A 14,552-nucleotide genomic window follows, 5' to 3' on the forward strand; every position below is an offset into this window, starting at 1 on the left:
TTTACTCTCTTAATCGTATGTTTTGATATGCAAAAGTTTTTAATTTTGATGAAGTCTAGTTTATTTGTTTTTGCATTTATTGCCTTTGTTTTTGGTGTCCTATCCCAGAAGTCATTGCTGAATCCAATATTGTGAAGATTTTTTCCTGTTATCTTCTAAGGAATTTTTAGGTCTTTTTTTTTTTTTAAAGAAAAATTCTAGGGTGCCTGGGTGGCTCAGTCATTAGGTGTCTGCCTTCAGCTTAGGTCATGATCCCAGGGTCCTGGGATCGAACCCCCACATCGGGCTCCCTGCTCGGCAGGAAGCCTGCTTCTCCCTCTCCCACTCCCCCTGCTTGTGTTCCCTCTCTCACTGTGTCTCTTTCTGTCAAATAAATAAAATCTTTAAAAAAAAAAAAAAAGAGAGAGAAATTTTAGGTCCTGGGGCACCTGGATGGCTCAGTTGTTAAGTGTCTGCCTTCGGCTCAGGTCATGATCTCGGGGTCCTGGGATCAAGCCCTGCATTGGGCTCCCTGCTTGATAGGAAGCCTGCTTCTCCCTCGCCCACTCCCCCTGCTTGTGTTCCCTCTCTCACTGTATCTCTTTCTGTCAAATAAATAAGCAAAATATTTAAAAAGTTTTAGGTCTTTTGTTTAGGTTTTCGATACATTTATGGGGCTTGATCCCAGGACCCTGGGATCATGACCTGAGCCGAAGGCAAATGCTTAACCAACTGAGCCACCCAGTGGCCCCTAGTTAAGGGTTTCTTTTTTAATGGTGTAAGGTAAGTGTCCAACTTTATTCTTTTGAATGTGGTTATCAGTTTTCCCTGCACCATTAGTTGGAAAGACTGTCCTTTTCCCATTGGATGGTCATGGCACCCCTGTGGACATCTATCTCCTATTTTATTTTATTTCATTTTATTTTGGAGAGAGAGAAAGTGCAAATGGAGGGTACTTGGGTCAGAGTGGGAGCTTGGGGTGGGGGAAGGGCTTGGTTCTGGGTGTGTTTTGAGGGGAGAGTGAACAGGATGTAATGAAGGATTTGGATGCAGGGAGGTGGGAAGGGATTCAGGATTTCTGACTTGAGCAGATGGAGGGGTGGAGTAGCTCTTCATAGAGCTGTGGGAAAATAGGGAGCAGCTAGACTCTGGTGTATTAATTCAAGTTGTAACTTGCTTTTCTTTAAATGTGAGTCGACTTCAGCATTTTTTCACGTTTGTTCTGTTTATACTGGCTCAGAGTATTTGTAATTTTAACATTTACATTGAATGGGATGGAGCAAGGAATCCATGCTCCTCCAAAAACAGGGCTCCCAGCTTTGTCAAGCCATGAAGACGCCCTGCCCTTAGAGCAGGAGCCAAGGCAGTCAGGGTGCCGGTAGTATGGCTGCTTCCAGGAGTTTCTTTTCAGAAATCCATGATGATGGAAAAGCTCTGGGTTTGTGGTCAAAGTACCTCTTCAGTTAGGCTGCCTAGGCCTTGGTGTTTGGCCTTAGAAAGGAGCGTGGTTGACACGGGTCCCTGCAGAGAGCTGGCTTTGAGTGAACAGCACAGGGGATAGAAGGCAACCAGGTGTGCCTGGAGCTGTCACATGTTCTGAGTTTGTGTGGCATTTGTGATTCCAGATACTCTATTTTTGTGTCCTCGTTGTCCTTTTGTCCTTGTTGTCAGTAAGGGAACCAAAACCTTCATGGGCACTTCTTAACAAGGAGGGGTGGAAGTTGGTCCTGCACATAGCTCTGCAGCCTGCTGACTCCAGGGATTCCTGTGAACACCTAGGTGATTTGAGCTCCATGCAGGATGACATCCAGTGACAGACTCCCCTCAGTCTCCAGCATTTCCAAGCTGTCCTTTCTTCCTTGACCGCTGGACCTGAGGACAGAAATCCGTGTGGTGGGAAAACTGGTCTGGTGGACATGGTGGGCTCTTTAGGGAGGAAGCAGTCCTCCTGTCCCTCTTCCTGCTGGCCTCTTACGTGACTCCACAGAGAGGGCTGGGCCTATGTGATTGGCACCTGACATCTCCTATCAGGTGCGAAGGGCTGTCTCCAGCCTGGAGCCCGGCGTTGGGGGTGTGAATATACCCGGGCTGTGTGGACAGCAAATAAGTGGTTCGGCCCTGAGGCCCTCCGTGTGAAGTGGCAGCAGTGGGTGCTGAGGGCAGGCCTGGCTGTCCTCACCGAAGACAGGAGCAGGTCTGCAGGTGGAATGTGGTCTTGGGTTTTTCTCCCCAGTAACAGAATTTAGAGAATTTTCTGTGGTTTATTTATTTTTTTTAAAGATTTTATTTATTTGACAGAGATCACAAGTAGGCAGAGAAGCAGAGAGAGAGAGAGAGAGAGGAGGAAGCAGGTTCCCTGCTGAGCAGAGAGCCCAATGTGGGGCTCCATCCCAGGACCCTGGGATCATGACCTGAGCCAAAGGCAGAGGCTTTAACCCACTGAGCCACCCAGGCGCCCTCCCCTTTTTTTAAAGAATTTTTTTAAAGGTTTTATTTATTCATTTAACAAAGAGGGAGAGTACAAGCAGGAAGAGCAGCAGGCAGAGTGGGAGGGAGAAGCAAGCTCTCTGCTGAGCCAGGAGCCAGATGTGGGACTCTATCCCAGGACCCTGGGATCACGACCTGAGCTGAAGTCAGCCGCTTAACATACTGAGCCACCCAGGCGTCCCAGAATTTTCTGTGGTTTAAAGCAAACTGTTCCAACTCTTACATTGTGAACATTTTTGAACAGAGTAGAAAAGTTGAAAGAATAGACTTATACCCACATACACACCTCTTGATTGAACAGTTAATGTTTTATTATATCTGCTTTATCTCTTTCTAAATATATATATATATACACATACACACACATATATATTTTATTTTTCTCTGAACCATTTGAAAGTACCTTACAGTCATTGTGAAACTTCAACTCTAAATACTTCAGTTCGTATCTAAGCATAACAACAACTTGGTTTTGTTGTTCAATTTTGGCCTGGCCATGGGGGCTTGTGGCAAGGTTGAGGCATACAGGGACCAGCAACGTAGACAATAGGCTGCAGTCAGGAGCCCCTGGAGCCGCATCCACGCTCACTTCCTGTGTTAGCACTGCTTTCTGATTTCCAACCTTAGTTCAGAACCTTAAAAAATGTATGGTACAGCATTCCAGTTTGTGAAAAGGAATGAGGACAGAGCAGCCTGTGCCCACACATTGCCCTGTGTCCTTGCTCCTGCCCACCCGCCCAGAGCCCCATTGGCTGTGCTGTGGTGTCTGTGACCCTGGACAGTATTGAGCATGATCTGCACTTTTTACAACTTTATGTAGTCACTATAGCTTTATTCCTATCTTCTGTAAACAGACTGCTATTAACTTCCTCATAAGGTTGTTAAATGAGAAGGATGTATGTGTAAATACCTTGTCCCATGCCGGCAGGGAGTAGAGTCAGTACATCTGGGCATGCCTATTTTATTGCGTTTTGCTTTATTGCGCTCCAGAGATAATTGCATTCATTTTACAAATGGAAGGTTGATGGTAACCCTATGTCCAGGAAGTCTGTCAGTGCCATTTTGCCAACAGCATTTGCTCAGTTTGTGTCCCGGTATCATATTTTGGTAATTCTCGCAATATTTCAAATGTTTTCATTATTATATTTGTTATGGTGATCTATGATCAGTGACTACAACTTGCTGAAAGCGCAGATGATAACTAACATTTTTCAGCAGTATTTCTAAATTACATACATTGCTTTTTTTTTTTTTAAGATTTTATTAATTTGAGAGAGCTAGAGCACAAGCTAGGGATGGGGGTAGAGGCAGAGGCAGAGGGAGAGGGAGAAGCAGACTCCCCACTGAGTAGGGAGCCCAGTGTGGGGGCTTGATCCTAGGACCCCCAGATCATGACCTGAGCCCAAGGCAGACACTTAAGACAGCTGAGCCATCTGGGCATCCCATGTACATTGCTTTTTTAGATATAATGCTATTGCATATTTAATATACTAATATGTAGTATAGCATAAACAGAACTTCTATATACACTGGGAAATAAAAAAATTCATTTGACTTCCTTTATTGTGATACTTCTTTTTTTTTTTTTTTTTAAAGATTTTATTTATTTATTTGACAGAGAGAGATCACAAGTAGGCAGAGAGGCAGGCAGAGAGAGAGAGGAAGCAGGCTTCCTGCTGAGCAGAGAGCCCGATGTGGGGCTCGATCCCAGGACCCTGGGATCACGACCTGAGCCGAAGGCAGAGGCTTTAACCCACTGAGCCACCCAGGCGCCCCTATTGTGATACTTCTTTTGTTGCAGTAGGCTGGAACCAGACCATCTCTGAGGTATGCCTAGACTGTTACACTTCTTGCCTAATAGGTGTTGAGGAAATGTGGATGTTGAAGTGGGCAAACAGTCAAGTTGGCAGGGAAGTAGATCCCCCTTGCCCACTCAAGTACAGTTTACTTTACAGCCCAGCTCTGTCCTCAGAGAATCTTGGGCTCATTTAAGGGCAGGAGGGTGTATCAGTGGCTTCAGGGCCCCTACCTGGGAGGGGCTGTGGCAGCCTCTCCCCCAGGTCGCTCAGGCTGTGACAGAGTGTTGCCAGCTCCAGGCCCCCCTCTACTCCAGCCTTTGCCTCTTCCCTGCCTCCCCCACCTCTGGGACAGCTCTGTGCCTGTACCACTCACCATTTGGGAACTGCCTGGCTCCTGAGGCTTTGAGCAGCCAGTGTGTGGAAGAGCCCAGGACTCTGCCTGAAGAAGATGAGGAACAAGACAAAGCTGAGCTGCGGGGCTGGAAGGAGTCCAGGGTGGCTGACTCAGACATCTTCAGGGCCCTGTGTGGAGCTTTCTGCTAGGCTGTTCTGCCACAAATCACTTTGTTTCCTTTATCATGCTGCAGACCACCCCTCTTCTAGGGCCCCCCTTCCAGGAGCTGCTGGTGGGACTAAGAAACATTTGCACATTTGAGGGGGGAGTTTGGCAGGGCTGGGAGAAGCTTTCAGATGAAGAGATCTCCTAGGGCACCTCATGCTTGTCCTGGCTCCTTGGCCAGACTTTTGTGCGGGCGCTTACTTGCCCATGACTTCTTTTGCCAGCCGTGAGACACCAGCCATTAGTGGTCTTCCTCAGGAAGCCTGTCCTGGCCCCCAGGAAATGAGAATTAGCAAGAACACCTGGCACCCTCACCCCACCATTACTCATCACCTGGCACAGCAATGCATGAAGTTCAGTCTGTAGGGAGCTCCAGTGGCTTGACTCACCTGGGATGCCTGTCCTCAGGTGCTCATGGCCAAATGGCCTGAGGCCTGCAGAGCCTTGAAGTGGCACTAGGTGGCACTCTCACACAGGGGAGTCCCAGCAGGGTGGTTGGAAGGGACCTCATTCGGGATAGGAACGTAAACTTACCAAAGAGTTTTTGTTTTTCCCAGAAATCATTATTAACTATTGTCTGGAATCTAGAAGGCATTTCCTTACTGAAACGTATGAGGTGGAAGTCATGCTAGAAGGCTGATCTCAGGACAGACCTGTGGGCTGGTTTATGAGTTTTCTAAATACCAATCTGCCCAAGAGGCTTAGAATGGTTGTAAAGGAGCTCTGGTAGACGTGGAGTAGCAGTGTTCCTCTTTTTACAGGGAGAGCATTGGTGCTCCAAAGGCTGCTCAGCAAATGAGAACCCGGGCTTTTGTTTTCCTCCCCTGAGTGTAACTTGGACTAGACCTGGTCTGGAAGTAGTGGCAGCTTTGGGGAGGTCAGAATGGTCCTCTAGGATCTTTCTGGTTCTGGAATTTAGTGTTGCCAGGATCTGTGTTATCCTCTTGTGCTTTAACTGCTTTTTATCCAGGCTTCATGGTGTGTTTGCTTGGAGCTCTGGGGTGAGAATGGGGTCTCTTAAGTCTCACTGAGGCTCAGAGAAAGCTGTGGGCCCAGACTAGGAGCTGCCAGGTACAGCCCATGTTGGGTATTCACCAGCCTTGTGCTGGAACCAGAGCCCCAGGGTGCTGGAACTTGACATAGTGCATCCCTGCTGGCCTGTTCCTGGTGTGCATTGTGGTATCCAGTGTTATGGAAGTCCATGAGGAGGGACCCTAACTGTCTTCTGACCTCCCCACTGCAGCATTCCAGGCCTGTAGCTTTTCACAGAGCACTTGCTGGGATAGAGCCAGATGAGGAGGACAGGTGTGTGGTGCTTTGTCTGCCCAGCACCATGTCCTTTTCCAGGCTGCCTGGGCCCAGCTGCCCATCTCTTTACAAGCCAGAAGGCTCTTTCTTCCTGTTCCAAATGTTGCTTTAGAAACCAAATTCTCTGAGGGCGCCTGGGTGGCTCAGTGGGTTGAGGCCTCTGCTTTCGGCTCGGGTCATGGTCCCGGGGTCCTGGGATCCAGCCCCACGGTGGGCTCTCTGCTCGGCGGGGGGCCTGCTTCCTCCTCTCTCTCTGCCTGCCTCTCTGCCTACTTGTGATCTCTGTCTGTCAAATAAATAAATAAAAATGAAAAATCTTTAAAAAAAAATTCTCCGTGGTCATAAGAAGCTAGGGATGTACCTTTTTATTTTACAAATTTTTTTTTAAGATTATGTATTTATTTATTTGACAGACAGATCACAAGTAGGCGGGGAGGCAGGCAGAGAGAGAGGAAGGGAAGCAGGCTCCCTGTGGAGCTAAGAGCCTGATGCGGGGCTTGATCCTAGGACCCTGGGTTCATGACCTGAGCCAAAGGCAGAGGCTTTAACCCACTGAACCACCCAGGCACCCCTAGGGATGTACCTTTGATCAGTACCCTAGAGTGGCAAGACTGAGCCTTTGGAGGCAGTCTGACCATTGAAGGGGGTGCTGACCTACTAAACTGGCTCCCGAATGCCACACCCTTTCTTCGGTGTTGCCGTCAGACACTCTGTCTTGCGTAGAAAATGTTAAGCTGGTTCCTTCTCTCCATCCCTTGTGGAGCAAGTCCTTGGTGGGCGTGGGGATAAGGTGCTGACCTGCCCAGGCTGAGCCCTGCTATCTAGTGGGGTAGAAAGGCAACTGTAGGAATCTCTCCCCCCATCCCCCTGTCCCCGCCGGCAGCACAGGTTCTAAACAGCCCAAGGCCAGAGGGGACCTTGCTTACTGGGTCTGGTTCCGTGGTCTATGCCAGATTTTGTGTGGCAGGGGTTTTATATGATGGTGGAGAAGAGGGGGCAGGGGTGGGAGGAGGGGCAGCTTGTACCTTCAGAAAGAGCCAGACTTAGATGCCTTGTGTGTGCTTCAAGGGCCAGAAAAGGTGGCTGGGGGTGGCATTCTCAGTCTTGGAAAGCTGGCCCTGGGTGAGGTGAGCCGCACGTGGAGGTCTGAGAGTACCCAGGTGGGGGTGGGCAGGGAGGAAGGCCCTCAGCCAGGCCCAGGAGGTGTTGCCCGGGAAATCCCGTGACCGGCGGGGTTGGTCCCTGGGCCGCAGCCCCTCCCCTTAAAGGGGCCTTGGGCGCGGTGGCTGCGCCCGGCGGGAGGGAGGAGCCGTCTGTCTGCCGTTGTCCGGTGTCTGCCCTCTGTCCCCGCCCCTGGCGGCCTCAGTGGCCGGAGCCGAGTCCCCGCCCGCGGAGGCTTCCTCCCCGGAGCGGCACCTCCCTGACAGTCGGTCCCTGAAGCCCAGCCCAGCCGGACGGGACCACCAGCTGGTGAGTGAGCCAGGGAGCTGTGGGCTCCCTGGAGCGGGCGTCATTGGTGCCCGTCGCCCCATGGAACTGCGGGACCCTGGGCAGGAGAGCCCACCCCACAGTCTCCATCCCGTTGTGGGCTTCTCTTGCCCCACATGGTGGGTCGCGGGCCGCGTGGGATGAGCTCATTTCCGCCGCGTCTGGTAGCATCTCCTGGCCCTCCAGCCGAAAGGGGAAACGCTGGGCTGGGGCTGTGTGTCCCCTTCCGCGCAGGGAGCTCCGGGTGATTTCCTCAGTGCTGCCCACGGGGCCTGACCGGCCTGACCGGCGCCAATCGGGGAGGGAAGCGGCCCTGTTCCTGGGTGGGACCGGAGGTGTTCCCAGTTCCTCACCCAAGGGGCAGAGAGGGGGTGACATGCTGCCCTTCGCAGAGCCCCATCCCAGAGTCAGGGTTCCTTTCATTTGGGAGATTTAAGGAAGCCCCACGCTGTGGGGAGTACCTTCCCATTCCCCCCGCCCCCTTCCCTGGCCTCTGGCTTTAAAGAAGCATCTCTGGGCCCTTCTCTTTGCTTCCTCTTCTCTTGCCCAAAGCTTCCCCAAGATGGCTCGCCCGTTTCACCTGGCGAGAATCCATTTTCCCTGTTCCCGGTTTTTGAAGTTTTGTCTGCTTCTAGCCCTGGAACACAGGGAGGAAGGGTTGGTGGCCCCCCTGGACACAGCTGCCTGTGTGTGCTTCAGGTGAGCTGCAGGAGGAAAGCCACCCTGCCCTGCCTTCTGGGGTGAAAGTGGGCTCAGAAAGGCAGGCAGGTAAATCTAGGACTTGAGGCCTCTGAGGCTCGCTCTCTGCTGAGGCTTCAGGAGGAGTGACCCTGGCACCCAGTGAGAGTTCCACTCAGGGAGCAAGAGCAAATTTCTCAGTGTCTCTGGCAGGACCTGTGCCTAGCTACAAGGCCTTTGGTGCTCAGGGAGTGCTTGTTGGGGGCAGACAGTCCTGACTCTGTCCCTGCCTTCCTGGACTTGACAAAACTCAAACCTGAATCCACCAAAGTCCAAGGGAACCAGGCAGGAGCCTGCCTCCCACAGTCCCCTGCCCCCACACCTCTAGCAACAGTAACTGGCCTGGGTCTGTCCATCTGACTTCAGTTGGAATGTTCCATTCCACTGAGGGGGTAGTGTTGCCTTCATCACAGGCTGTGAGGGGTAGATGGGGACATTGAGCACTGCTCGAGTTGAACCCCCAGAATGGGACATCCAGACAAAGGTGACCCCCCCCCCACCTGGTCCTCTTGGGCCGTTGCTTCTCCTCAGAGGGGCAGCCACTGTTACTGTGGTTTGGGCTCTTTTCAGAACTGCCGCCTCTACCCTGTGCCTTCATCTTGCCAGTGGGAGTGAACCTCCTTCCTCCAGAGTGTGAGTTTGGAAACAGAGGTGAGGGGTTGGGATTCAGGTCCAGGGGATGAGGCTGCCCCAAGGTGTTGGGTGGAAGTGAGGCGTGGTGTTTCTGAACAGAGCAGAGTTCTGGACCAGGGTTGCTGCTATGATCTGAGCCTGGAGGCGGTGAGCGGGAGGAGTGACCCTTCCCATTTTCCAGATGAGGAAACTGATAGCCTCAGAGCACCTGTGACTTGCAAGGCCTCTCCCAGCTCAGGGCCAGCTGGGCAGCCAGGATTGCAGTAATTGAGTTGTCCCCATCCCCTTCCAAAGCCTCTGAGTTCTCCTGCTCATTGTGGCTGGCCCTTAGGCCTTACGATAACTTCAAACTCCTACTGGTCACAGCTCACAACTCTTCTCCACAGAGTGTTCTTGAGACTGGGGAGTGAGGGAGGGTGTCTGTACTTCCTCACCTCAGGGTACGCTCCTGGCAGATTCCTCATCTGGGCCTGAGCCCCTTGTCCCACTCCAGGGAGCCAGAGAGGGAGCTGGAGAGCAACAAAGTTCTGGCTTGGGCTCCAAGGTCATTGCAGGTGTCGGGGGAAGTCTGGCACTGAAATGGGGAGGGCAGGAGCACTGTTGGCCTGGGAAGTGGCGCTTAGCCTTTGGGAATCAGGAAGGAAGGAATAACCCTTAGGGACCCCCTTCCCTCCATCCTGCAGCTTTGAACTGAACAGAGGGTGCCAGGCCTGTTCCCTGGGGAATAGGTGAATTCATGTCTGTTTTCTGGGGAACTTTTCTGGCCCATGCATGGTGATTTGGAAGGAGCCTGTGACAGTCTGGTCCCTGTCCCATTTCCAGAGAGTAAGTAGAGTGGTGATGGAGACAGGATGGAGGGCAGAAGACATTCTGCCAGCCCTTTGGGGCAGTTTCTAGAGTCTCCAGGATAGCAACAACTTGGGCTGGCCCCCTTGAACACCCTGCACTGCCGTGGCGGGCTGTGTGGCCTAGCCAAGTCTCTAGGCCGGAGGCTCTGGGGTGAATGAAATGGGAGAGGCACACACAGGAATCTGCTTTGAGGACTGGAGGTTTGGGGCCAAGCTAGGTTTGTGTGTGGGCCCTGGCAGGTGCCTTTCTAGTCGCATGCTGCAGTGGCTGCTGCCTCGTGTGGTAGGATATCGAGGAAAATGGTAAGAGGAGATGGGGGCTCCCGTCCTCTCCCATAAGGCCTCACTGTGAATCCCAGGTGTGGATTCAGTCCGAGCTTTCTAGAGTAGGGGAAGAGTGCTGGGAAGCCAAGCACTGTGCCCAACCCAACTTGCCTGTCACCCCTCGGGACCTGTTTTCCTGGGGAGCTGACAGGGTCTAGTGTGGGGCCCCCGTGGCCTGGTGGGCCGTGGAGGGGCGGGGTGTGTCCTCAGTACGTGGGCAGTATAGTTGAAGTGATCTGACTGTTGTGGATGGGAAAGTTAGGAGGCTGAGCCTTGGTGGGGGATAGACACGGGGTGTCCATGGGTCCCTGGGCCTGGCCCTTGGGGCGGAGGAGGCTTGTGTCCAAGTCGGCTTTTTGGTGAGACTGGGTGGTGGGCAGCATCCCACCTGGCTCACCCTCAGTGAGCTGTTCTGCCCACCCAGGCAAGTGGCCTGGGAAGATGATCTCTGCTGGAGGGGTCTGGGCCTGGCGTTGCCCAGGCTTTGCCACTTCCTTGGTCGGGGCTGGAAATCCGTGCTTTGCTTTCGGACTTCCGTCAGTCTTGACCCAGTGCAGTCTCCCTCTGCACACTGCGCTCCCAGGGATTCAGCGCTAACCTCCAGGGCCTAGCCTTTTCATCTCTGGCTGAGGTGGCTTTGCTGGGGCATCAGACATTTCACACTAGTGTGGGTGGAGCCATGTCTAAGTGGGGCCTCTTGCTCTGTGAGTCTGTTGGCTGTGGCAGGGGTGGGGGGTGGTCAGCACTGGCCTGGGACTGCATCCACGGCCGGGTCAGTTCTCCACCTTGGGAGCTTCTCTTAAGGCCCGCATCTCTGCATCTACCGATGGTGGCCAGCACTGTCCCCTGTAGCCTGCCGTTGGGATTGGAGGCCAGGCTGGGTGGGGCCTTGACTCCCCCTGGGTTTAGACAGCAACTGTGGAATGTTTGTTCTCCTTCCCTGTTATCTGTGAGGGCCTTGTGGAGGCTGGGCGTGTCCTCCCAGATCGTCAGGCAGGGCCAAAGTGCTGTCCAAAGCAAAGATTGGGGGGGTTGCTGGTTTGGGCTTCAGTGCTGGTTGGTTTTCCTTCAGGTCAGGTCATGTGCGTGCTCATCTGCTGAGGAGGGGTTGTGGGGGTTGGTATCAGGGATGGGAGGCTCTGAGGCCTGGGGGGCAGCAAAGCGAGAGCTGTAGCAGGTCAGATGTCCAGCGTCTCACCCACTGTGCCTCTCCTCGCTTCCTGCTCTCTCATTCCTCAGATGTTACTTCGTCACCTGAATGGAAAATGGGTCAGGTCCTGGAGAGGGAGGGGCTGCCCAAGCCACAGACAGGCCGACGCTGGGTGCCCGCCTGGAGCACAGGGCTCTCAGATTCCCACTTGTGCTTCTTGGGCTCATAAGCGTCTTGTCTCTTCCCTGCCATCAGCTCACTGGAGCAGGCAGGTGGCCAAGCCTAGGGACAGAGTGGGTGGAAGGCAGGGGCTTGTGTCCCAGGCGGTAGGCCTCTGCCGCTTCCTGAGCTGGTGTGACCAGTGCCTGTCTTTGCAATAGCCCCGACCTCAAACCTGTGCCCCGTGAGCCAGCGGGACCCAACCAAGCTGGGAAGAGGCCCACCAGCCACCAGGCGGCCAGCCGGAGGAGTGGTGACAGCACAGGAGCTCCTGGCTGGGGGGAAGGGAGGAAGGAGGAGAAACAAAGGCGAGTGTGCCTGGCGCCGCCCACCATGTGTCAGTCAGAGGCACGGCGAGGACCTGAGCTCCGAGCAGCGGCGAAATGGTGAGATGCTGCCGGCCCCGTCCTAACCCCTCTGTGCCCCGCCACAACCTCCGGAAGGTCAGAGTTCATGTCCAGCGGCCCCATGGTGGAGGTGGCAGCCGGGGGCCAGGGGATCAGCCCCCGAGGCTGGAGGGGCCCGGCCCGGGGGGCCTGAGTCGGAGAGCCCGCTTCAGGTACCTGGGGAGGCGGAGTGGGCTGGTGGCCTTGTGTCTGCTGCACCCTAATTGCTGCTCCCAGGCCCCCCCACCCCGATTCTCCCCCCACCCCCAGCTCCGGGAGAGGGGCTACTCTTCTGGGATTGGTCCCTGGGCTTCTGCAGTGATCAGGGCGGGTGGGGGAAGCCCTGAGGACAGCAGGGATTTGTTCAGCTTTGCTTGGTCCCTACCCCCTTAAGGGACTTTTTGAAAATACAGTGGGGTGGAGTGGGGTGGGGTCGGCTGGGAGAAGAACACAGGGAGCCTGGCGAGCTGTGGAAAGAAGCATCTTCCATTGCCATCCCAGCCGTCAGCTTGGTTCTCCCATTTTTTCTTTTTAGTATGAGCTGAGATGCCTCTTTGTTCCTTGCTTTGTTCAGCAACTGGGGGCACAGGACACGCTTCTCTGAGAGCACAAAGGCGCAGATGGGAGCCTTAGATTATCCAGTTGAATGCAGTCTTTGCGCAGATGAGGAAACTGAGGCCTGGGAACCTTCCTAGAGTGGATGGGAATGTGGTTGCCTGGTGGCTGCACTGGGCCTCAGGAGCATTTTCTAGTGCCTAGGCATGAGACCAGGGGACTTGGGTCTGCTGTGTCTCAGGAAGCCAGGGTTCTGGTGGAAATGTCCACCCCGCCTGTAAGATCCCCATGAGGCTGAGCCTGTGCAGAATGCGCTGAATTTGGGCTGGTGGGGACCTTTGCCGAAAGGAGGGGGCTGGCTCAGGTGTGTGGCCCCAGCAGACCTGGGAGGTGTTCTGAGGGCTGGTGGGGGTTTCCCCCCACCAGCCTCTAAGTCTCCTTTGGAGAACCTGATCTGATGTAGAAAGACCAGGCAGGTGGATGGAGCTTTAGCTGTTCAGGGTATGCGTGTGTGCAGGTGTGTGTTCCTGGGCTTTTCCTTTGGGATCTAGTCAGGCCCAATCCCTTCATTTATCAGATGTGGAAATGAGGCCGAGCGCCAGGAAGAGATTCTCCAAGATGCTACCGCGCAGTGGTTGCAGTCGCACCCCACTGCTGTGTGCTGCTGCACTGCTGGGGCTCTGGCTCCAACTGTCTCCCCTGGTGCCCCTGTGGCCACAGCCGGCCCCAGGAGTGGGGGGCTGGGATGCAGGCTGTGCACCCTGTCTTCCCTGTGCTGCCCCCGATTCCTAGTCCTCCTTAGCTGGTAGGCAGGTGGGTGAGACTGGGATGGGAGTCTGCTGAACAAAGGCAGCTGAGCCCCTACCTCAGCCTGGGGTTGGGTTGAGGGACCTCAAGGCAGGCTTGCTGAGGGCGGGGTGGGGCCTCCCAGACCCTGCCAGCTGACCTGGCCGTGCATGGACATCTGCTCTGCAGGTTGCACTTCCCCCAGCTGGCTCTGAGGCGGAGGCTGGGACAGCTGAGCTGTATGTCCAGACCCGCCCTGAAACTGCGCTCCTGGCCCCTGACGGTCCTCTACTACCTCCTGCCCTTCGGTGCCCTCAGACCGCTCAGCCGGGTGGGATGGAGGCCCGTGAGCAGGGTAAGTGTGCCAGGCTGCTGGCCCAGCTCCCCCTCCCCACCCTCCAAGGGTAGGCCTAAGGTTGGGACCCTGCCCACAGAAACGGAGGGGACATTTGTCGGATTAGAGCTGATGGTGTGGGTGCTGAGCCCTCCGGGATGGTCATTTTGACAGGCAAGTTGGTTGGGAAGACCAGGCAGGCTGGTGGCCCTGATGGCCTGCTCTGCACTGCCTGTTCTTGCCTGCACTTGTGCCATTTGGGGGCTCTGCTTCTGGAAGGAACCCACACTGGGAATTCAGAAAATGGTGTCCGATTTCCTGTGTTTGGGCAGAGGAGAGCTTAGAGGTGATTTTGAGAAGAATGCAAATTAATTCCTGGGTGCCAGAGGGTGATTGAGGAGGACTGAGGCCTGTTTGGGCCCCTTAGGGTGTGGATGGACTTGGGAGCCCCAGGCAGTGCTGGATGACTGAGCGACCTGGCCGCCGCACCCTCGAGGGCTGCCTGGCTCCCTAGCCCTGGGCTCCCTGGGCAGGCTGACACCAGGCAGGGAACCCTGGACTCTCGTGCGCGTCAGCTGGGAAGAGTTTGGGGCACCACTCACTCAGTACACTGTAGAGGTGTTTAAAGTTGGAATGAAATTGCCTTTATACCCTAGGGACTTGGTATCTGGGTTGGGCTGACAAGTAGCAGCTGCCAGTTAGAGGCAGGTTCTGCTGTGGTGGCCGCACCTGAGGCTTGAAAGGCATCCCCTTCCAGGTCGCCACCCCCAGCAGATAGCGGGGGTGCTGGGGGAGGCCAGGGCCCGGTCCCCTCTGCCTCCAGGAAGCAGCCCCCAGTGCCCTAACAGTAAAGTGCCTCAGAGCCCTGGCAGCCTGCTTCTGGTGACCGTGGTCCAGAGCACCTGCTGTGGGGGGTTTCCTCTGCCTCCTCTTCAGACTAGAACACGTGCTTTGGGCTG

The 14,552-nt window shown here is 54.5% G+C and overlaps 1 protein-coding gene across 5 annotated transcripts in view; it reads left to right on the top strand.

Annotated features, from left to right (window-relative positions):
- The window catches only part of PISD (phosphatidylserine decarboxylase), a 42,888-nt gene that overhangs the window by 24,806 nt on the left and 3,530 nt on the right, over positions 1-14,552 (top strand). For 2 of the 5 annotated variants that reach the window (XM_080820883.1, XM_080820886.1), the window contains exon 4: positions 13,449-13,614. The exons of 1 other annotated variant lie outside the window; for it this stretch is intronic. In XM_080820883.1, coding sequence (XP_080677009.1) covers positions 13,449-13,614 — 166 coding nt within the window. Of the gene's footprint in view, positions 1-7,573; positions 7,603-8,255; positions 8,320-11,693; positions 11,919-13,448; positions 13,615-14,552 lie in introns of those variants that run through there. 2 more of the 5 variants (XM_080820887.1, XM_080820885.1) reach the window with 2 other exon arrangements.

The sequence above is a fragment of the Martes martes genome, assembly GCF_963455335.1.
Source record: "Martes martes genome assembly, chromosome: 13".
Classification (NCBI taxonomy): Eukaryota; Metazoa; Chordata; class Mammalia; order Carnivora; family Mustelidae; genus Martes; species Martes martes.